Here is a 21,827-nt window from a genome sequence, read left to right on the forward strand (position 1 = left end):
AATGTAGAAAAACTATTTTCCCCCTGCTCTCAATTCCTGGCAACCTCAAGGCCCGGGCTGCTTGGGCCAGAGCCGTTAGAAAAACAGCTGCAGACAGGGATAAAAATAATTACAGCTCTATTTGTCTTCCAAGAGACACACTTTCAAGCAGACCTACTCCCTTCCCCTACGAGCTGCTCCACTTTCACTCTCCTGCAAACACAATAAAGCCATTCACAATGAAGACACCGTGGCTTAGTGCACCCACACAGGCTCATGTGTTTCAATACTAGTTGGAAACAGAAATACCATACTCTCAGGATGGCAATTTAACTTTGTTTTAGCAGTATCTGTATTTTATTAACCAGTGTCAAGGATTCAGGAACATGTTGAAGGTCAAGATTCAAGGTTTTTTGTTCTCCTCCAATTTATCTAACATACCTACATGTATGGTTCCTAGCAATAAAGTCTCATGAGATTAGTTTACATTCCCTTCCTCCGTGTTATTTAACATCTTGATATTTCTTTTCTATTGAAAAAAAGTTGTGAGCTATATTTACCTTTGAATTACGCACATTACGCTTTCCATTCAGCAAAATGACTCTCTAGCTCTCCAAGCAGATAAAAACTGCCCACATGCCATATTTCAAAACTGTACATGCATTTTTTTTTTTCTTGTGCATTGCTACTGCCATCTACTGGCAAATGGAAACTCAGAGCCTCCAACTGTGTTTTCATGTTTTATTGTGGGAGTTTAAACAGAAAAATATGTCCAGCTATGAAAGGCTGGAATATAAAAATAACATTTAACTGACATGCAAGAATAATGTCAGAACTTAATGGCAATAATCCACAAACAAGTGTTCTGTTTAGTATAGAGAGTCTTACACATTTCACATGTATATCAACTGCACAGCAATATGTAACAAATCATCTACATACTGTTTTTTATTTTGTACATAACATATCAGCAAACCCCCCCGCCCACACCCCCCAAAACGATAATTACTTTTGAGGGAAATAAATAGAATAAACAGAAGGCTAGAAAACATGAGATGTGGTGGGAACCATGTAAGAAAGATGGAATGTATTTAACCTTTCCCAGAAACGTAACCTTGACAAAGTTCTTTAACCTCGGAGTGCTGTGATAGAGGGGGCTCCATGTCCACAGAACTGTGTGATAAATCAGGCTCACAACTCACACACACCAGCAGTCACACGTACCAAACAGTGCACAAATATCAGTGTCCGAAATCCCGTTACGGAATAGTAATAGCTTCCACACGCATTCATTCGACGTCATCTTCTGTTAAAGACTGGGAGCTGATGATTCGCTGAAAAACAGAAAAAAAATGATCTTTCAGAGGTTGTGCCAAAAAAATTAATGGCAGCAATTTAAGAAGAGCAACCTTATGTCTGACAGTTTCAACAAATCAACAAGCAGTTGTTATTTGTAATGTTCTGTCTTAGAGGTGAAATAGCCAAGAGCTACTGACACATGGCTCTCAGCTTTGGATAATTCTAAGATTGATCTTGCACCCTTTCTTGTCCCAGAGACCACGAATCGCAACTGGGGGGTTTACTAAGGATGCTCCGTCACCAAACCATCACACTAAATTTATAAATAAAAACAGGAGATGCGGGTATATCCTCACCTGGCTGATGGTGGGCAGTTTGGTGAGCAGCATCTGGAAGACTGGAGGCGGCAGTGTCTGCTGGAGAACTTGAAGCAGCTGCTGAGGCTGACCGCATACTGCAATCGCATTGGTCAAGTGGTCCACTCCTTTCTCAAATTCACCTGAATTAGAAAAAGTTTCGAAAACAATCCTTAAAAGGAGAACATGGGGCTGGAAATCATGAGAAGAACTGTTGGCTGGCTTAATTTCTCTAACCTTGTGACAAAAGCTCCTCTCCCAGCTGGATTTCCTCCAGAAAGAATTTCTGAACAGCTTCCGCGTCCTTCAGGTCAGGCAGCTTCAAAGTCAACAAACCACAGGGTCAGAAATTCACACTTAGGCCTCAGGAAGAAACAAAAATCATCTGAAATTAATGGTTTGCCATTTCATCCTACCTTTGCCAGTCCAGACCTGTCACTGGAAACTTTTTGCTTTCGTCTACCTGTGTGGAAAAAAAGTGGTTTTAGATGATGTTGGTATGTTTAGTTAACTGTTGAACAAAACGACAAACACATGGTCACAAGTTAAGCTGCTAGCTAAAGCACGTTCCATCCACGACTGACCTATCAACTGCGACATAGCTGAGGAAAATTAACTTAGTTTACACGTGAATACTCTATACGCTATGTGTATTAGAAAGAAGATTTATCATTCAGTATAGTGTTTGATAAAGTGTCCGGGTTATGTGTGTGCCACATGGAGGAAGCTAACATGCTCCCGCTGCGACTGGACTGCTGAACTAACACTTTCCCTGCTCCCTCAGGCTCACACACTTACGTTCACGTAGCTTTTCCTTGAAGTGAGGGTCGCTCCGTCGCTTTCTGTCAAAATAAATACAGTATGCGACGAAAAGGGCTCCGCACACCCCGGCAACTACCGCGCTCGTCTTGCCGCTCATCATACCTGGAAACTACTCATGGACACGGCACGCAGCAGAGCAGGCTAGCCAGCTAGCAGCTAGCACAGTGCAAAGGAAGTACGTAATCATGACGCAAGACGTAATGTCGACGTTTACAAGCGTCACATCCAGATATTCTGTATTAATATGATGAGAATCATATTTTCACTGGTAAATATGAATAAATACCCCTCACACAATTACAAAATAACACAGCATTAACTAAAAGCAGTTTCACTATGTTGAAGAGGGTCTGTGTCAAAGTGCCCCGCGTTAACAGCATAATTACTTTAGCTAATACTGTGCTTACACGGTGTTTATTCCCAAATTAATTTGTTTAATAAAATTTTACCACACATCAAACCTTTAATTACCCACAATAATAAGGCTCAGAGATGGTGGTAACGTGGGATTCATGGAGCGCTAGTAGTACAGTATAATATTTTATCTCGAATATGTGTTTAAACACAAAAGTATCATGAACAAAATGCACTTTAATTATCAAAAACAAAAGTAGTTCTAATTCTGAATTCTACGATGTGCCGGCAGTATTTTAATATTATGTTTGGTCAAGGTGGAGATCATTTCAACTACTTGTAGTTGCGAACTTTACTTTATATGTACTGTTGGGTCAATACATCACATTTTATAAACTTTTCATGTTTTATATGTAGAAACTATCTGCAAAATAATTACATTATTTCACTATACTGTAAATATATTAGTCGAATAAAGGTAGTGGAGTCAAAAGTTCAATATATTCCTGCTGTAAAGTAGTAAGAGCAAAAGTAGAAGTATAATAAACTAGCAATATTAAAGTAAAATAAAAAAATACCTCTAAATTATACCTCAGTACATTGCTTGAGTAAAGGTTTCCCCCACTGATGCAGCAGACACACTGAGTACTTCACAAACTATGGCATTTATTTCAAACAGAGGCTTCTGCTTTGCTTACATTTTTACAATAAATTACACAATGACCATCATCAGATGAGCCTAATAAATACTATTGAGCATTTTTCAATAAGCTCCATTACTTTCTCTTTATCTATGATCAGACCATTTTCCATATACAGGTTCATACAGCTTTAGCTTCAGGCCATAGATCAGCCACATCCAAAAACCAACATTCTCCTCTTACAAGCGTAAGCTATAGAAAAACAAAACAGAATACAAACTAAAGCAAAACATGAAATTAAAAAAAAGAGGAAGAAAGAAAAATAAATGACTACTGAAACTGATGAAAGAGGCAGAACAGAACGACATAAACAAACTCAAAGAAATCTGTTCCTACAAGAGAAAAGAATGAGGACAAAGGGGGAGAACAAACATGCTGTAACCCTCAGTATTTACACTCAAACTACAGTTAAAACCGTAAAACTGTCTGTACAGAAAAGTACATGTTATTAACAGTGCAAGATATTAAATAGCTTGACTCAAAACACTTCTCAATATACAAATGTATAACAAAAGCATACAATTACATACAAGTGCCAAACAAAACGCAACTTCAGGTTATCATACAGTAGGGGGTCTATACAAAGGAAACACTGGAGATGTCTTCAGAAATGTATACGCATACGTCACTTTATGATATAAATGCACATTTACAATATCTTTACCTTTAATCTGGTCATAGTACAGGAAACAGAACCAAATGTTTTTGGTAGGGATGAGTATGAGAAGAAGCTGGCATGTCATTATTGATCATGAGGAGAATTAGAAAGTGATGCGTTGCTTTCTTTAATGGAGCTTAATGGAGTTAAATAACATGTCATGTTGTGTGAAACACTGCAAACGTGGAATTCAGCTTCATTCATGTGTTTTGCAGTACTGAATTGATGCTGTAAATACCTCCTGTGGCGACCTTCAAGTTAACTTGATCCAGTTGCAGATGTGCACCATCAAATCTTCAGTGAAGACGATGGGACTGGGGGGAGGGGGGTTGTATGGGTGATGAAAACATAATAAAAAATAAAGCAGATGGGCTTTTAAAAGGCTGATGAAGTGAAGTAATGTGACCATTGCATTCACCAGCTCCATCATTGCACATTTTATACTGCCAAACTCAATAGTTGTAACCAAGCTGGATGAGTATTCAGTAGTAGATTACAGGTGTTCCAGTATAGGAGTTCTTGCTTTTACAATTCTTAAATATTACCATATGCTGATAAAAACCACCATTATCTGTCAGACTCAGCCCTTCACTGCCTGCTCACTCATACAGCATTCTCCAGTCTTTTGTAAGGGACACATTATTCCAGCTGACCCTCTCATTTGAGAAGAGGATCAGGAACAAAAGTGCTGTCCTTTCTCAAAGTGCCCCATGGAAAAGAACAAAAAGGCACTACAGTATCATTCCATATTCATCCACTGAGGCTGTCAGTGGACCTATGATGGTCTGAAACCCTCTCTAACACCACATATATGAATCAATGGAAACATGTACAGGACCTCGGAGCCTGTACATGAGAAGAGCGTCATCAACCGCTTGAGGTTTAACCACACAAAGGCCTTTTTAATGAGGGTGGACAGAGAAACGTGGCAAAGTTACATTTCACACACCCTTAATGCCAATGTGGCAGTGTTCCTCTTAATTCCCCATGATAACATGGCGAGCACAGGCAGCACCACCATGAGCTATGAGGACAGAGCACAGAGGGGTCTTCACTGGAAATCATCCCTTACCAATACAGCTTTATCAAATGGAAACAATTATTGCTTGCAAAAACAATTCTTATAAATGTTCAATTAAGGAGAGCGCAAAAGACAATTTTGAATATTTTTTGACAAATTTCATCCCCCTACACAATCTTCATAAAAGTGCACTTAAGTGCCATTAGCTTGCCAAGGAAACAGTTGTCAATAGAAAATAGTGCTTGTTTCTTGTTTTGTTTTTTTTGTCTCTGGTCTGGTTTTTGTGCCCCAGTAGTTACAGTATGTAGGTTGAGTTGTCCGTTCTGTTGGAAGGGAATGGGGGCGGCGACCCCAGGGTGCTGGTTAAGTGCTTGGTGCGGTGGTTCCTTGCTGGTTTGTCCTGTCACCTGCACTCCACTGATACCCCAGAGTTCTGAGAGGAGGAGGATGAGGATGACACCGGTGGGTCGGCCAGTGTCAGCATGACTGCAGCAGTCAGTGAGCTGGAGGACGGTGAGGAGGAGGAGGAGGAGGATGAAGAGGACGCAGCCACCGTGCCTGGGAAACACAAACGAGATTTGGTTGGGGTCAGTTTTGAGGCATGTAGATGGAGAGAGCATACAGGTCTTTTCAAGTTTAATCTTACCTTCGTTATAATGCAAGTGATTGGTTGCACAATCTGAATTAGTTGTTACTAACAGATGAGTTGTTGCTAAATATTTACACTCAGTACCCATCAGGTGCAACTGCTACATAGATCAGAGCAGCCAGGGGGCTGAACATAGTCTCCCACCCTGAATATAACTCAGTCAAACCTGAGCACACAGACACTTAAAAATTCAGGATGACTTACACTTTCTGAAGACACCATTATACTCAAAGTGCACTGTGAATAAACATCCACAAATCTTAAAACTCTTACAAAAAAGATGCCTGAGAATCATCATATTTTTAAGTTTTCTTAAGTATCAAAGTAATCCCGTGACAGTTGTCTGTACATACAAGTGGAACTGCTAATAGCTAATTCGGCATAGCTTTAATAGTGCCAATTTCCCAAAGTGTAACTGGTACTCGTTTGTGGGATGTAAACAGGACATTATTAAATCCTAGAGCATGACTATCCCCCAAACATAAGACAAAGATATATATATTCTAAATTAGCACAAAAATAGCACCAACATACTGCATAATACAAAAACGTTATGGCAATCACAAATCAAGTAACATTAGCTAGGTTTGCATAATCTGATATTTGACACACATTCTAAACTGCACAATCACTAACTCTGCAAACACATATTTTATACTATATTATATGGTATTTACTAGCCTTTAATGGTGCTGCAGATTCAGTAAATCACTAGTATGGAATTGGCTCACAGTTACTAAAAACACAGGAAGGCGCTGATACACAAAATTAAGAATGGAGTTAATGATAGGTGGTGCAACTCAATCCTAGTTATCTGTAATGCCAAAGTAAGAAAGAGCTCACTCACTTTCCCGTTCCTTCTTCTTCATGCGTTTTCGTCGTCTGTCAATAGAGGCAACCTCAGACTTGAGGGAGAGGTAGTGGTTCCTGATGTCCTGCAGCTTTTCCTGAAGAAACGAAATCCTCTCCAGACTGCTCATCTTCTCCAGGTCAGCTAGGTGCAACACAAATGATGTTTTTTTTTTTTTTAGGGTTTTAGTGTCAATAGGGCAGAAACACATGTACACACTGATGACAAAAAACATACATAAAATTCAACTTTAGTCAACAGAACAGAAAAGAGGTGCTAAATTAAAGGCGCAGTACACCCAAGCCTTTAAAAAAATTAACACGAAGTAAAAACTTTTTAATTAGACTGAAAGAAGATCCTGACTTTGACTATGTGAATGGGACCTGATGAAAAAGTCAAATTGTCTGGTGTTTTCAAAGTGGAATAAAAGATGACTTGGCCATGTGACACTTACACATCTGGAAGCTCCACTTGTACACACGTGGCGATCTTCCATGGGTGTCTCGGTGCTGGCCGTGGTCGGCGTCGCCCTGCTTGTGGTACTTATGGCTCGAGGGGGGGGATCGTCCGTGACACTTGGGCGAGGTGGCGGCCTTCACGTCTGATGCGTTGCTCTTAGAGGCAGTTGATTTGGCAGCACCCTCAACAACAGACTGGTCTTCACTGTCACTGCTGTTGGCTGAGAGAAGACAACAAAGATTGGAAAAAGATGGACAATGATGGACAATGATCGGATAAAATCTCATTTCCTTTTCCACCCGAAGCCTGTGACACCATGTCAGGAAATGAGTAAATATGAAACAGAAATCCTACAGCTGATAACGGTGCTGCTGGGATTGGAAACAGGAAGGCTAGCACGGTGTCAGCAATTCTTTCTGCAGCTCTCCTTACCTGTTTTCCTATTCTTTTTGGGAGGCACACCTAGGCTCTTGCGGTTTGGCTTGTGTTTCTTTGAGGCTCCACCTGTCTGTGATTCTTTCTGCCGCTTCTGACTCACAGACGCTACAAAGGAAAAGGGAAAAATGGTGAGGGAACAGGCAGACTGTGAAATGAGTGAGTTGTCGATGTGTATTTCTGTAGTATTCCATCCTGAAGAAAAATAATGAATTCTCTCTTTGAAAAATCCATGATATAGTAACATTTGCTATCATTTGTACCTTTGGACTTCTGCTCGCTCTCCTGTTGGCTGCTGCTGCTCAGCTCTAGGCTGCAGCTGCTGCTGCTGTTGCAAGAGAGGCTGACGTCAAACACCTTTGAGGGGGAACCTGCCCCTTCATCCTGGGGGAGGTCTTGCAGCTCCCCACCCAGACTCTCCACTTCTACCGTGCTGCTGTCCGTCTCACTGCGCCCGCCCGCCACCTCCTCCTGTATGGGTCCTGGGGGAAGAGCGTCAGAAACCGGCTCTGAAGGCAAGGCGGGGGGTGTGGACGGCGGCGGGGAGGAAGGCTGCGCTTGACCCGAGTCTTCCACAGCGCTGCCTCCTCCCAAGGGGGACTCGGGAGTCGTTGGTGGCGTGTTGAGTACAGAGTTACTGCCACTGCTTGGAAACTCCTGTAGTTTGTCGTTCTCCATCGGCTCCTCTGACGCTTCATCCTCAGGTCCTGCGTCCTGTTCGACACTCGGCTCCTCCAGACATGAGGGTACAGGTGGGGGAGGAGAATTGGCGGCCTCTGTGTCCGAGTCCGAGAACAACTCTTTCAGAGTTTTCTTTGGCCACTGGGCCTGGATGCTGGACCACACATCCTTTTGTCCTTTAGAGCGGACAGCCGGCCTTTCCTCTGCGTTCCCAGACGTCTTGGCCCTCTTTTCAGGAATCTCCCAGAACCCCGCTTGTCTGCCAGTTTTGGTCTTCTCCTTCATCCCGTTGTACTTCTTAGAAGGGGAACCTTTGGTTTTTGGGCGACTTCGCTGACCTTCCTCAGCCTGGGACTCGGCCTGCGCTGCACCCTCTTCATCTGAACTGCTGTTTGACGACGCCCCCCTCTCCTCCCCGGGCCCGGCCGCTCTTTCCTCCAGCTTCCTGGGAGAGCCTCCAGGTAACCAGTCAGCACTCCTGGTGGTCCTCGTCTTAGCTTTGGATTGGCCCTTTGGGGTCCTCTCTGCTGCACCGTCAGATTTTCTCTTCCTGGTGCTCACCTCTCCCTCTAACTCAGGTTGACTTCTGCGTTTTGCGACGTCGGCGCTCTCTGCACTCGCTGAATCCTGGCTCTTCCCCGAGACCGGAGAAGATTTGGATCCTTCAGGTGGAGTCCCGCTCTCCCAACGCTCTGATGTTTGCGCCGGCTCTGGTGGGGTCTTTCTGAGGCTGCCTCTGCAACCCGGGCGATCCTCTTCATTATGCTCTCCCTCCTCATCCTCATGCTCACTTTCATCTGTGGACATCTCAGACGCTGAAGCAAACAAGACAGAGTGTCTGTTAGTTTCAGCAGGATATTAACCGACATAAATAAACCACTTCAAACAGTCAGAGTCAAACAGTCCTAATCTGCTGTAAGTGTGCATGAGGACTACACGCTAATGAGTGTTGCTACCTTGCAGGCCATTGAGGATAGAAGTAATTTCTATAGACTTGACTGGAGACTGCTGAGTCCCTTTGTCCTCACCCTCGTCCATCTTGGAAAAGACATCCTGACTCAGGCCACATTTGGAGCGTGGGACGCGGTTGGTGTTGGACGACGGGCCGAGGACTTCTCTGTCATTCAGCCTCTCCAACCTGTCTCGCTCCCTCTCAGCTTTGTTCTGTCAGGATTTCAACACAGTCAGTCATTCACGTCATAACACTGAACCAGGCTTAAGCTGAAAAAGTTGCAACTCCACAAAACTCGTACCTTTATTTTTTTGCGGTGCTTTATTTTTGGTACATTCTTATTGGCGGGGCGCACAATCTTGTCTGCTTTGATCCATTCATCATATCTAAAATCAAGTACAAAGACAAGAGACAATTTCATCATTCAGGACTTTGAAAGGAGCTTAAAGTCTCTCACACCACCCACCACACAGACACCTCTACTGTCTGACCCCAACATGTTGCTGTGACACAATAAGCCTCAACAGCAAAGGAAGAAATCCCATGGTGTTATGTGGAAAAAGACAAACCTTTACGATGAAGAAAGAAACAATATTAACACCGACCACCACACAAATCATATTCAACAAAGTTCCGACAGTACCAAGGGTGCTACTTGTGTCGTATGAGGAAAATGAAAAGTTTCACGACATCACACACGACAGACACAATGCAGAGAACATCCCACTGTCTTTTATAGAGTGCTAGAGGACCACACAACAACATTGAGACAATGAAATGCTGATTGCACTAGTTAACCTCTGTGTCATGGTACCCTAACACTCTACTTAACACTGCATTAACCCTGACCCACTGGGGAGGGGGGAGAGGGTTGAGAGGTAGAGGTGAGTGTAGCAGCACTTTGGTTGGCCTTTCAGAGAATTCAGAGAAGGGTAGCTCACATTCAAATACCATAGTGCAGGATCTAAAAAATTGCTTAACCACAACCAGTGGTTGGTTAACTCCAGAGTTAAATTGGTAAAAGCTCAGCCTGTCTGCAGATTTTTGGTAGAGAGACAGACAGCTGGGGGACAGACAGACAGGGGATTCAGTCAAAACTGAGTGAGGGAAGCTGAGGAGTGATCCACACCGACCCAAAACTCAGTTCTGTTTCTGCCACTAGATGGCCCAGTGCTCTCCATAATCAGAGTGCTGACCATGGGACTGGATTAGATGAAGCAGAATTGTGAGGAAGGGATGTGTTACTGCTGCGGGGATACCCATGTAGCGGTGATCCCGTGAGCTGAATTGAAGGTTAAGAGATGTCTTTTTCTTTTTTTTTCTTTTCTTTTCTTTTTTTTTTTTTTTTTTTTTAGGGTGAATATAGACGTTAGGTGATTTCTCCCCAGGTCCTGTCTTACCTGACGTTCCAGCCACAGTAGTGCACCAGGTAGAGCACCTCTCCCCCCTCCACGTCTGCCTCTTTCACAGTGGCCTCGTACGTCTTCAGATTGCGGCCTCGCCCATACCTCACCTGCACCTTCATCCCCGGGGGGTAACACTCAAACTCCTCCCCCTCCTCCCCCTCCTGACTGCTGTCATCCCTGCAAGAAAAACAGTTCAGCACTTCCTGGCCCTAGGCTGCCCCCATTGAACACCACAGAGCCCCACCCACAGCCACCCACCCAACTCACTGCCTGCTGCTTGAAGGCCTGTTTTCTAATTAATTTGCTCCACCCTTGCCTGCCATGTCCCGTTACAACACTAGGCCCTTAACTATACAGAAACATAAACTTTCCTTTTTTGTCCTAGACCAGTGTAACCTACAGCAAACTGCAGGATAAACAACTGAATCATTTACAGTAAGCCAGACAAAGAACAGTGCAGTGTTTCAGCAGATAAAACATCATTCTTTCATGGCAAAAATCAATCATCTTGCATGGGAAATAACACTACTGTTATTCTATCTAACCCCGTATCCACACAACAACATACTTGGGATTCTCATTCACACACACACACTGTAAGAAACAAAGCAGCCACAAGGAGGAGCTAGTGGGAAACAGTCAGGAGATGTCGAAGCTGGAGGGTGTACGGGCGGTGCAGTAGTGCCAGTAAGTGGTTTAGGCGCAGGGGCCACAGGGGCAGGTTAGCACGGCAAAGCACAACTTGGCAGGCAGGGCGGCAACTTAAAGCGAGGCCACAGCGTTGAGAGGAAGCATGGCTGCGAGATCCAATTTGGTCACAGTGCCCCACACGAGCCCTCTCATACCTAAACTGCTCCTCAGAGCGCGTGCTTTTCTGCCGACAGCTCATTTTCAACGGGCCGCACTGAGGGAGGTGCACTCATCTGTGCTGCGGTCCAAGTGTGACAGCTGGAGAAACTGGGACCACCCTCACGACTAAAAGGCAACTGATGTTGAAGACACACTGCACGTGATCAGTTTCATAGACCATCTCCACCTCGCAGTGACAATATGGTCATGAAACACAAATGAGCACAGATCGGTTATAACACACACACAGAGATAGAACTAATTTAGAGCTGCGATAATTAGTCAGAAGATAATCTTTTTTTTTATTTTTTATAATTTATTACTCATTTAAGTCATTTTCAACCAAATGTTAGTTGCTTCCTGGTTCTCACATGTGTCTTTACATTTAATTTTTTGGGGTTTGGACAAAACACCACATCTGATGAAGCCACCTGAGGCTCTTGGAGCTTTTGATGGGCGTTTCTGGTGTTTTCTATAGAAAAAACGATTCATTGATTAATAAAAAAAAAAAAAAAAAAAAAAAAAAACCCCAGCAGATTAATCAATAATGAAAATAATCGTCAGTCTAAGCCCTACAGAAATGATCTAAAAGCATCACTTATATCAAGACCTATAAATTCCTCAGAACCAGAGTAATGAAACTTAATCTACTCGTATCAATATTCACCGAGAAGCCACAAAGAAAGGCTGTAGAGTTTTTTCAACACAGCTGGAGCTGAGTGTGCTTCATCAAGAGAAAAAAGGTAAAATGTAAATAGCACTCAGGCAGTAGTTTAACAATTGCTGCAGAACAAGTTTCTCTCTATATAATTAATTACCATCATTAATATAAATTAAAACATAATTTTCTCATTTAAGCGCACTGTAAACTAGCTCTCATCGGCTGCACACAGAGTCCGCCGCTGGAATGAAAACGTGGTCCAGAGAACAGGCTATAGACGTCAAACAGGTTTGAAATCATGAGGAAAGCTCAGATTAGATCAGATCAGATCACACCAGCCTGTGTGAATCTGTAAACCCTCACGTCATCTGCGAGGACCACTCATGCCGACAAAGCCAAAGGATCGGGGAACCTCTGTCAGAGAGTCCACATGTGATGGTGATCGGCATCCTACGGTATGTTTGCCCGCAGCCATGGGTGATAAAAAAAAAAAAAGACCACACAGAGAGGGATACTAAGAGCAATGACGTATGATCAGGATATTGTAAGGTTGGAGGATCCTTCAGTTCGACACACACACAAAAAAACAACAAAAAAAAAACAAAAAACAGTAGAGCAGTAAGCAGCAAACTAAGAATGACGGCTTCGAGCCGGTCCCCAGTAGCACAAACAACCTCAACACACAGTGTCAAACTGGAGGGTGAACAAACACAGCGCTAAACTCGACAGAGAACACTGGCTTAGAAGCTCCAGACAGGAAACAGTCGGGGGGGAAAAGCGACATCTAACTGAGACCAAACAATTCAACTACCCAGAACAAACATGTATCAACACATTAAGTTCCTTTTTTCCTCTAAAAGGTTACTGCCTCTGAAGCACTATCTTGCATCTAGTGTGCTAATGCATCAGTGACAACACACACACACACACACACACACACACACACACACACTCTCTCTCACTCACACACACACACACACACACACACACATGGAACATTTAATAAAGCTGAACATCAAAAAGCCAAAAAATGAGAGAGAAGACAGGAAGAGGGGTCAGAGAGACAGAGATAAAGAATTCAGGAAAGGGGAGAAATCAAGAAGAGCACAGCCATGTTGTGTGCACTGAATGAGCTGAGGCTGGCCACGGTCAAACAGTCCCAGCCAGGGAGAGAGACAGACAGACAGAGACAGGGAGAGAGGGAGAGAGAGAGAGAGAGAGAGAGAGAGAGAGAGACAGAGAGACAGAGAGACAGAGCACAGCATGACATGCCAGGTGAAAGGTAGCAGTCAGGCTTTGGTGCTCTAAGATGTCTCTGCCAGCTGATGCCGACTAAGCCGCAAGAAATAATAATAGCACAGAGGGCAGTGGGTAAGAGCTTAGTTAGAAGAGAGAGAGAGAGGAGCGCTTGCCTCTCTCTGGTTAGCAGGTAGAGGTGGATTGTGGGTATATTGCGTATTAGTATCATTAAGGTCAGAAGGATCACTGCTTCTCATCTGCCAATGGTCTTTTAGGTTTTTACAGCCACCAAGGAAAGTGAACGCCTCAGGTCTTTTTGTCTGGAGCAACTTTTGAAATACTGAAGGCCAGATTAAATATCAACACAGCTTCACCATGCAGGAGCCCTGCAGGGGGCCCTGCATGGAGCTTGCGTTTGTGCCATGAGGATATATGTGTATATATATACATATATACACACACACGTATATATATATATATATACTGTATATATATATATATATATATACTTTTTTTTTTTTACCACCCTGGTGGAGGGACCATCCTTTCAGACCACCTACCCAGAGTTGTCCTTGCTCTCCTGCTCCTCGTCACACTCCTGTTTCATGTTCTCAGCTCCGAGGTGAGCTGTCGATGAGCCCTCGTCTGCATCTCCCTTGTGGGCAGCATCCTCTTCGTCGTCCTCGTCATTCGTGCTGTCCTTTCCCTCCGTTTTTGATGGTTCTGACTCCATTTTGCTTCGGGTCAAATCGGGTTTCTCCTCCTGAGGGAGAGGGATGCTTTTAATATAAACACATATATGGGTGGTCTGCAGTAATTACTTTAAAGTAAAGGTTTGGGTAAACAGAAGAATAAAAAATAATTATAAAAAATTAGGGCAATGCACCTTGCAGACTACAGACTGAGCACTGCAAGGCTCTCCGTCCGCCTGGGCTTTCTGCTCCTCTGAGCTGGAGGACGCGGGAGCTGCTCCTCCTGTCTCCCCCTCAGGCTTCACCTCCCCCTTGGGAGCCTGCTTCAAAGGGAGGTCCATCCTGAAGGTGATGGCAGTGGAAGTGCAGTATTCCTCAAATCCATACAAGTACCTGCATGATAACACATTCCTCGTCAACATAGCCAGAAGAGCGCCCTGTGTGACTTCACTGCTCCTCTCAAACATCAAACACACCTGCACTGCTAAGAGTTAATGCAAAGATAAAAGTCAATTTGTTCTTGAAGAATTTGCTAAAAGAAGGAAGCAAAGTATTAAAAATGGCCATTAAAAAGTAAAGCAGGTACAAACAGCATGTCAGTTTTGGTCAAAAACTACAGAAACAAAACAATCTGCCAGACTGAGATAATAGCTTTGAGGAGCTGTGGAGGCAGCACCTGTACGTACTTGCGGTAAGCACATTTGACATTGTAGCCAGCGGCTGAGTTAAGCACAGGGATCCCCAGATCCTGATAGACTTGCTTCCAAACGGAGCCACTTTCAATCTGCTCAAACATGGACACAGAAGAAGACAGTTCTGCAGTCAGTCAACGTCAAACGGGACGAGTTTTGACACTAAGAGACAATTCCTCTTAGCGTGGAGCCACACTAAGAGGAATTGCTGTCAAAGCGGCACTCACGTTGTCAAAGCCTCCCAGCTTGTGCACCAGCCTGTAGAGCTTGAACAGGTTCAGGTTCCTGTAGCCCAGCACAGGCCGCTTGTTGATGGGGGTTCCTGAGCAGGAGATACGCAGAGCGGGTTGACATGGTAGATACAATTAGACGGAGTGAGGCAGTGCGGAATTTTTTATAAAGCTACATGGAACTGATTTTCAACAGTGATGGAATAAATTCAGTCTGCACGTATTATTAGCAAAATGTATCAAAAGTTAAAGTTCTCATAATGCAAAAAAATATTTATTTTATATAAATTAAAAAAAAAAATATATATATATAATAAATATAAATTATGTTTATACAAATATATTTTATATATATATATTATTATATATATTATATTTATACATATAAAATATATAAATATAAATAGGCTAACTGTAACTATTTTATGTACTTTTAAGTTGATTTCTACCAACAGTTTAATAATAGTTCATCATATTTATGAAGTAGCATGAAAAAGAAATACTCAAGTCAAGTAAAGGTACCTCAAATTTCTTGAGCTGATTATTTCTACTTTCCATCATTGCTCTTCAAGTTATGAAACTACACATAATCAATATTAGAGTTATCTAGACAGCTGAAAGGCTGTAGAGCTCAATGAGGTATGGGTACAGACTTGGGATTGTAAGAGGTGTGGCATAAAAGGCAGAAAATACAGATTTTTTTTTTTTTAAACTCTTGAGTGTGAAGAATTTGTCACTGTATTTCATTCCAAAGCTGCACCTAAAGCAAAGCCCTAAACGTACTGCATTCAAAAGACACGTTTAAGAGGAATGAAATGTGTCCGTAAACATCGGCTTTGTGGACTCACCCCTGTCCTCCATGAACTTGTAGAGCTGCTGCAGAAAGTTCTCCCTCTCCTCTGGGAACGGCTCCACTTCCTCCTGCAAGAGAGGAAACAGGACAGTTTGAGGAGCTTTTTTTTTTTTTACTCTGAGGTTGAAGAGATAAGAGCATGTGCACGGCTCACACCACTACCTCCTCCTCTTCGCCGCTGGCATCTTCCTCCTGCTCCTCCTCTTCATCCTCATCATCCTCCTCACTGCTCGAACTTTCCTCTTTCACTTCTGTCTTCCAGGTGCTGGGAACGACCAGCTGCTGCTGGAACTCGAGGGCTGCGTCCAGCGCTGTCTCACACACACACACACACACACACACACACACACACACACACACACACAGAAAATGCATTATAACATGTTAACCACACACAGTAAGCGCTGCCCATCATTCCCTGCCGCTGTTATCTAGAAAACTGAGCTTGTAAAACTCAAGCTGGATCATTTTTCAAAGACAGAACCATTTCCAGGCTAAGTAAACACAGATAAGATTTTTGAATCCGATTGCTCTTCACATCTTGCACATGAAGTTTAAACGATGTGATGAATCAACAGAACTCAAGGTTGTTATTCTAAATTTAAGTCTTTCCTTCTTTTATTTAAACCTCATAACACCCACTGGGTGTGGGGTGTGATTCCAGTAGTGACCCAATCAAACAATCAATCTACACTCAATATCCCATAATGACAAAGCAAAAACTGAATTTTAACAAATTGATTAGAAAGGTAAAAAGTGAAATATCCCATTGAGTATTAAGTAGTCAGACTCTTTAGTCAGTACATAGTTGAAGCACCTTTCACAGCAATTACAGCCTTGAGTTTTCTTGGGTGTGATGCGATGAGCTTTGCAGACCTGGATTTGAGGATTTTCTGCCATTTTTCTCTGCAGGTTGTCTTTTCTGTCTTTCAGGTTGGTTGGAGACAGACCATTTTCAGGTCTCTCCAGAGATGTTCGAATGGGTTCAAGTCAGGGTTCTGGCTAGGCCACTCGAGGACATTCAGAGTTGTCCCGAAGACACGCCTGCATTGTCTTGGCTGTGGGCTTGGAGTCATTGTCCCGTTGGAAGGTGAACCTATGGCAGAGTCTGAGGTGCTGAGTGCTCTGGACCAGGTTTTCATTAAGGATATCTGTGTATTTTTGCTCCTTTCAGATATCCCTGAACCCTGACCAGTCTCAAACTCCCTGCCGCTGAAAAACAACCCCACAGCACGATGCGCCCACCACTATGCTTCATCGTCAGGATGGCGCTGGGCAGATGATGACCGGTGCCTGGTTTCCTCCAGACATGACACTTAGACCTGAGGCCACTGGCCACTCTGCCATAAAGCCCAGATCGTTGGAAGAAACTTCCAGAGGGAGAACCATCACTGCAGTCACTCCATCTCCACACAGGAGTCCAGCCAGAGTGACTGTCAGGTTCTTGGTCACCTCTCTGACCAAGGCCCTTCTCCCCAGTTGCTCAGAATCGCCAGGCGGCCGGCGTTCTGTTCTGTTTTTACTTTGTCATTGTGGGATATTGAGTGTAGATTGATGAGAGAAAAAATGAAGCATTTTTTGAAGCAATTTTAGCATGAGGCTGCAACAAAATGTGAAAAAAGGAAAGGGGTCTGAATACTAAATACTAAAACTGACAATGAGTACTGCTTTATAAACACTACTTTGCTAAAGAAAAGTTAATACAACTGTTATTGTTTAACTCTGAAAGTAATAAACCTGTATACAAAAACACAGTTTGACATAAACATGAAAAAAAGCAGCAATGGAAGAAAGCAGCATGGAAATCTGTCAGGAGCATTTGCATTGATGCAGAGCAGCAGAAGCATTCAGCCACAATGTCACAGGTGGGCTTAAGTAGCATCTAACCACCTTGGCAGATGCTTGTTTTACGCTTTTGTAATGCGGAAAATATCAGAGTTGTGAGTCAACCACCTGTGAATACCAAGACTGGGATAACACAAAGCTGTCTCCTAACTGTAATTATGAGAGAGTAAGAGCACTGCAGCAGAAAAACGGGGGCACTATATAAAAAGCCTGATGAGGGCTTCAAATAAAAATAGACTCCACAGTGACAGGCGCTCTCCACCGCTGCATTCCCCAGAACAAAAACGAAACTTCTCTTTCTCCAGTCTGCCTCGCTGTAACCCACTCTCTGAGCGTTTCCTGCCAAGTGTGTCAACACTCAGACCAGCTCACAGATGTTGGGGACTAGATACGCGCGATGCACCCGTGCTGTAAGACTCACCTCTCAAAGGTTTACTGTGAACTCACCTGGTTTGAGCCCTGCGTCAGCTTTTGGAGGACAATCGCTGTTCATCTCGCGGACATCCTTTCGCAGCACCATGTAACTGCAAAACACAGACACTCTGATTAAAATGTGTTCAAAAATGATAGTGTGGATGATAGCGTACTGAATGTTCCTACACCAAGGTTCTGTGACTGTAAGTAAAAGTAGTGCGCAAGCCAAAATCTATGCAGAATTTTGTTTTCCTGAAACAAAAGGACAATTATAAAAGTAAAATGTGCAGCAGCAAAGAGAAACCACCCTAAAATCTTGTTAATTCAAACACACATCAGAGACAGATGTGCCCTTGAACTTTCTAAAGTTACAGCACAGCACCAACAACAACCTGTGAAAATGTGAGCAGACATGAACAGTCATCACTGCATTCACAGCCCATTTTCTTGCAACATCTCTGCAGCAGCTGGGCAAAGTGTCGGTGATTTGGCAGATAGATGGATCAGTGGAGCTTGTAAGCTGAAAGCAGTTGGCTGCTGTGCCAGAGAGACGATTTTCTGTGGGATCTGTAGGCAGCTGAGCTGATCCAATGACTAGATTTGCCATGAAGTGAATTTAAATCAACAGTTCATTGTAGCTAATCCAGCTCATAGAAAACAAACAGCTTGATCCAATGATATTTCCTATAAATTTTCATTTCTAAAATTATGTCGGGTGTGTTATTAGAGTGGCACTGGTTCACCGACACACTTGTGTGTATATAAATGGTGCAAAGATTATTTTCCAAAAAGATAAACAAGACTAAGAGTGAATTAGCACTAAAACAGCTGAAGCTGAATGGGGAAGTGGTCTCAGACTTTTGGACCCCACTCTGTGCATGTACATGTATGTATACACACACACAACTGACTCAACATCTAACGTTGTCATCCCTAAAGCCATGCTGGGTCAGAGTTTAATAATTATTTAATCAGTGACTCAACTAATTGTTTCAGCTGTAAACATGACACGGACATGCAGTTTGGAGCCTCGTTTTGTTTAGCTGATTCTGAAAGTCTGAGTTACAAACCCACACACAATGATCGAGCTGTATTTTTTTCTGTGCACGTCAATGGCACTGACAAGTTTGCCAGCCAGCTAAAAAAAAAAAAGAAAAAAAGAAAAAACAGCAACAGCGTCTGTTTCCATTGTTACTACGGTAACCAGATCTGACTAAATAAGAATAACCACTTCCTGACAACTCCCGTCTCCCCTCTGGATATGACCTTGTTATCCCTAAAAAAAAAAAAAAAAAAAAAAAAGTTTTCCGAAGCCATTGTTTTTGAAAGGCACGCTGAATGGTTATCACTAACAATACCACGCTCTCCAGAGGAAAGTGGACACGCTGATCCCGGCGCGGTGCAGCAGAGGTCACATGGCTTATGGATGTGACCCCTCTTCAATAAACAAAAATCACACAGGGAGCAGTGAGTTAGAATAACTTGGTAATAATGGACAAGAAGAGGCTGACATAAATGATAAAAAGTACAATAACAAACAATGACAAGTGGAGTCTGTGTGTGTGGGTCTGTGTGGAAAAGCACTTGAAAACAGTGTATGCACACAAAAGGCTGAAGGGAATGGAGCTGTAACATTGCTGAAAAGAGGGTATAGACAGTCTGGAGTTGGTGTTGACGCATGTGAAAAACTATACATGTGGTGAACTGTGTTAAAAAGCTGTGTTCTGTCTTACTATAAATTTGTTTCTGCATGGACCCCTTGCAAGACCTGTGATTGATCGAACTGTCGCATAACACAAAGAGACATGCCTGATGGATCAGAGTGATACATCACATCACACACGAGTAACAGTAATGATCAGCCTTTCTCATCTTTGTTATTCCATCCACATAAAAGCCAAAAGATTGGAGCAAAAACAAACCTGAAAATCTCATTAACAATGATATGGATTTTCCGACGTTTTAAATTATTATTTCTTGCGTCCACTCTTGGATACACTATGCTGATTTCACTGAGTGAAATCAAATTGCTACAAAGCAGAAAGGAAGACTAAGGCTACCGAGTGATTTAATTTGCAACAAAAACCATCACAGGGCACCGCGCTCAGAGAGGAAATACTTCACTAGTATATGACTCCCACTTCTTCTCTGATTCATCATTCTTTATCTTATCCGCCTCATCGACTATACCCTTCACCTGACTATTAGCCAAAATACAAGCGATAAGACTTCCTGTGCTACGAATACGTCCTCAGCTGCAGATTAAGGGTCATGCTGATGAGTTACGCTGGATATCTATAAAGGAACGCAGACTCAAGGCTGCTATATCGCCAGTGGAATTCAAACAGACAGTAAGGTAGTCCTTTGGAGCGGCGAGTAAACACCAGATTAATTTGAGTGTGGGCTACGGCCTGCTTCTAAACGACCAGCTGAGCGCAGACTCCTGACTGGATTTATTCCTCTCTTTGCCACAGATAAAACAATCCGGCTGTGTGGTTCCACGCCGTGGGCAGGCTGCGGGGAAGCAACACCACCTTACCTCACCAGTAACTAACAGCCTGAGGACAAATAAAAACAACAAAACCCAGCACATCTCAACTCTTGTTGGGAGCGTTTATAATCTATAAATGTACCATAGATATTTTAATACATTTTTTAAACATGCACTATTAATTAGTCAAGTTAGTCAGAATAGTTGTAAAACAGATGTTTGTTATGAGTGGGAACCACATTACAGTACTGGAAGTATCAATATATAAAAAGGCAAGGAGAAGCAAAAGAAATAAAGAAATAAAATTGTAAATTAATATATTTGCAAATATTATCCTCATATCATGCATATTGTGTGTAATAAAGTGCACAAGCATTTCCCTGTGCATGTGCTTCATCCTCATGCAAAGGTTCACTGCACATGTATCCCATTAAAAACCACTTATTCAAAGACTCCTAATGGGGGATGTTTTACACTGGTACTAAATGAGAGGTTGATTAATAGATTTAAAGAAAAATAATCAAGGGACAACTTAGGTAATTTATCAGTGAAGACGCCAATCATTTGCTGTGTATGTTTTTTATCAAAAGATTGCTTGTTTTTCCCCTCACTGTGAATTGAATTCCACTTAATCTTTTTTTTCTTGGCTACAAATCACAAATCAGTGAGCAGAAATCAGACCTTTACTGATTAATATTTAGCTGAAAACATCATTTATTAATTTATTAATCATGTCAATATTACAAAACAAAAACCTACTGATAATCATTAATGCAGCTCTGCTTCACAAAAGTGTTTTTTTAGCACATTAGTAATGACTCACAATTTTCCATCCTTGAAAGAACGGACGAAGATGTTGTCCTTCTTCATAGTCACGTCTTCATGACAGTCCGGGGAGATAACCTTGTTGCATAGAAACAAGAGACAGTTAATAGGTCAGACGGGGTGGTACTGTGTGTATGTGTGTGTATGTGTGTATATGTGAGTGTGTGTGTGAGGGGAAGGGAGGGGAGGGGGGTGTCAGAGTATGAGTCAATGACTGAAGTAGTTTCAGCAAAAGGCCACACTGATGGATTACAAAATATGGTGTCTACGAAACAAAGACAAAGAGGCGGGAGAGATGAGGAGTGATGTGTGCGGGGTGGGGGTGGGGGGGCAGGCAGCATGTGCTGCTGCTGTTTACTGGAGTTGAGGAGCACAACAGTGAGACTTGTTCCAGTTCCAGTGCCAGGGTTTAAC

General features: G+C 42.8%; 2 protein-coding genes across 4 annotated transcripts in view; both read right to left on the bottom strand.

Moving 5' to 3' along the window:
* Window positions 1–687: 687 nt before the first annotated feature.
* On the bottom strand, window positions 688–2,615 carry LOC111220645 (mitochondrial import receptor subunit TOM20 homolog). The gene is made up of 5 exons (XM_022743805.1): window positions 2,433–2,615; window positions 2,051–2,097; window positions 1,872–1,953; window positions 1,635–1,777; window positions 688–1,313 (listed from the first exon to the last, which is right to left on the bottom strand). Exons 1-5 carry the CDS (start codon window positions 2,554–2,556, stop codon window positions 1,269–1,271), a joined length of 441 nt encoding a protein of 146 aa, XP_022599526.1. The 5' UTR covers window positions 2,557–2,615; the 3' UTR covers window positions 688–1,268.
* An 841-nt stretch (window positions 2,616–3,456) lies between these two features.
* Window positions 3,457–21,827, bottom strand: part of arid4b (AT-rich interaction domain 4B) — a 42,342-nt gene continuing 23,971 nt past the window's right edge. Inside the window, exons 9-24 of one of the 3 annotated variants that reach the window (XM_022743700.1) lie at window positions 21,412–21,491; window positions 18,131–18,207; window positions 16,001–16,149; window positions 15,834–15,906; window positions 14,983–15,077; window positions 14,750–14,847; window positions 14,258–14,456; window positions 13,932–14,134; window positions 10,617–10,799; window positions 9,518–9,602; window positions 9,293–9,428; window positions 7,847–9,079; window positions 7,581–7,691; window positions 7,144–7,368; window positions 6,687–6,833; window positions 3,457–5,748 (exon numbers count right to left, since the gene is read on the bottom strand). In XM_022743700.1, coding sequence (XP_022599421.1) covers window positions 5,594–5,748; window positions 6,687–6,833; window positions 7,144–7,368; window positions 7,581–7,691; window positions 7,847–9,079; window positions 9,293–9,428; window positions 9,518–9,602; window positions 10,617–10,799; window positions 13,932–14,134; window positions 14,258–14,456; window positions 14,750–14,847; window positions 14,983–15,077; window positions 15,834–15,906; window positions 16,001–16,149; window positions 18,131–18,207; window positions 21,412–21,491 — 3,249 coding nt within the window. In that variant the 3' untranslated portion in view covers window positions 3,457–5,593. Of the gene's footprint in view, window positions 5,749–6,686; window positions 6,834–7,143; window positions 7,369–7,580; window positions 7,692–7,846; window positions 9,080–9,220; window positions 9,429–9,517; window positions 9,603–10,616; window positions 10,800–13,931; window positions 14,135–14,257; window positions 14,457–14,749; window positions 14,848–14,982; window positions 15,078–15,833; window positions 15,907–16,000; window positions 16,150–18,130; window positions 18,208–21,411; window positions 21,492–21,827 lie in introns of all 3 variants that reach the window. The other 2 variants (XM_022743699.1, XM_022743701.1) reach the window with 2 other exon arrangements.

This window comes from Seriola dumerili, unplaced genomic scaffold (assembly GCF_002260705.1).
Source record: "Seriola dumerili isolate Sdu_G_001 unplaced genomic scaffold, Sdu_1.0 BDQW01000073.1, whole genome shotgun sequence".
Classification (NCBI taxonomy): Eukaryota; Metazoa; Chordata; class Actinopteri; order Carangiformes; family Carangidae; genus Seriola; species Seriola dumerili.

Coding starts and splice junctions, on each gene's coding strand:
- LOC111220645 (XM_022743805.1), bottom strand. CDS start 2,556: ATGATGAGCGGCAAGACGAGCGCGGTAGTTGCCGGGGTGTGCGGAGCC. Junction 1,778..1,871: donor AGAGGAGCTTTTGTCACAAG/GTTAGAGAAATT, acceptor TTTCTAATTCAG/GTGAATTTGAGAAAGGAGTG. Junction 1,314..1,634: donor AACTGCCCACCATCAGCCAG/GTGAGGATATAC, acceptor TCTGTTTTTCAG/CGAATCATCAGCTCCCAGTC.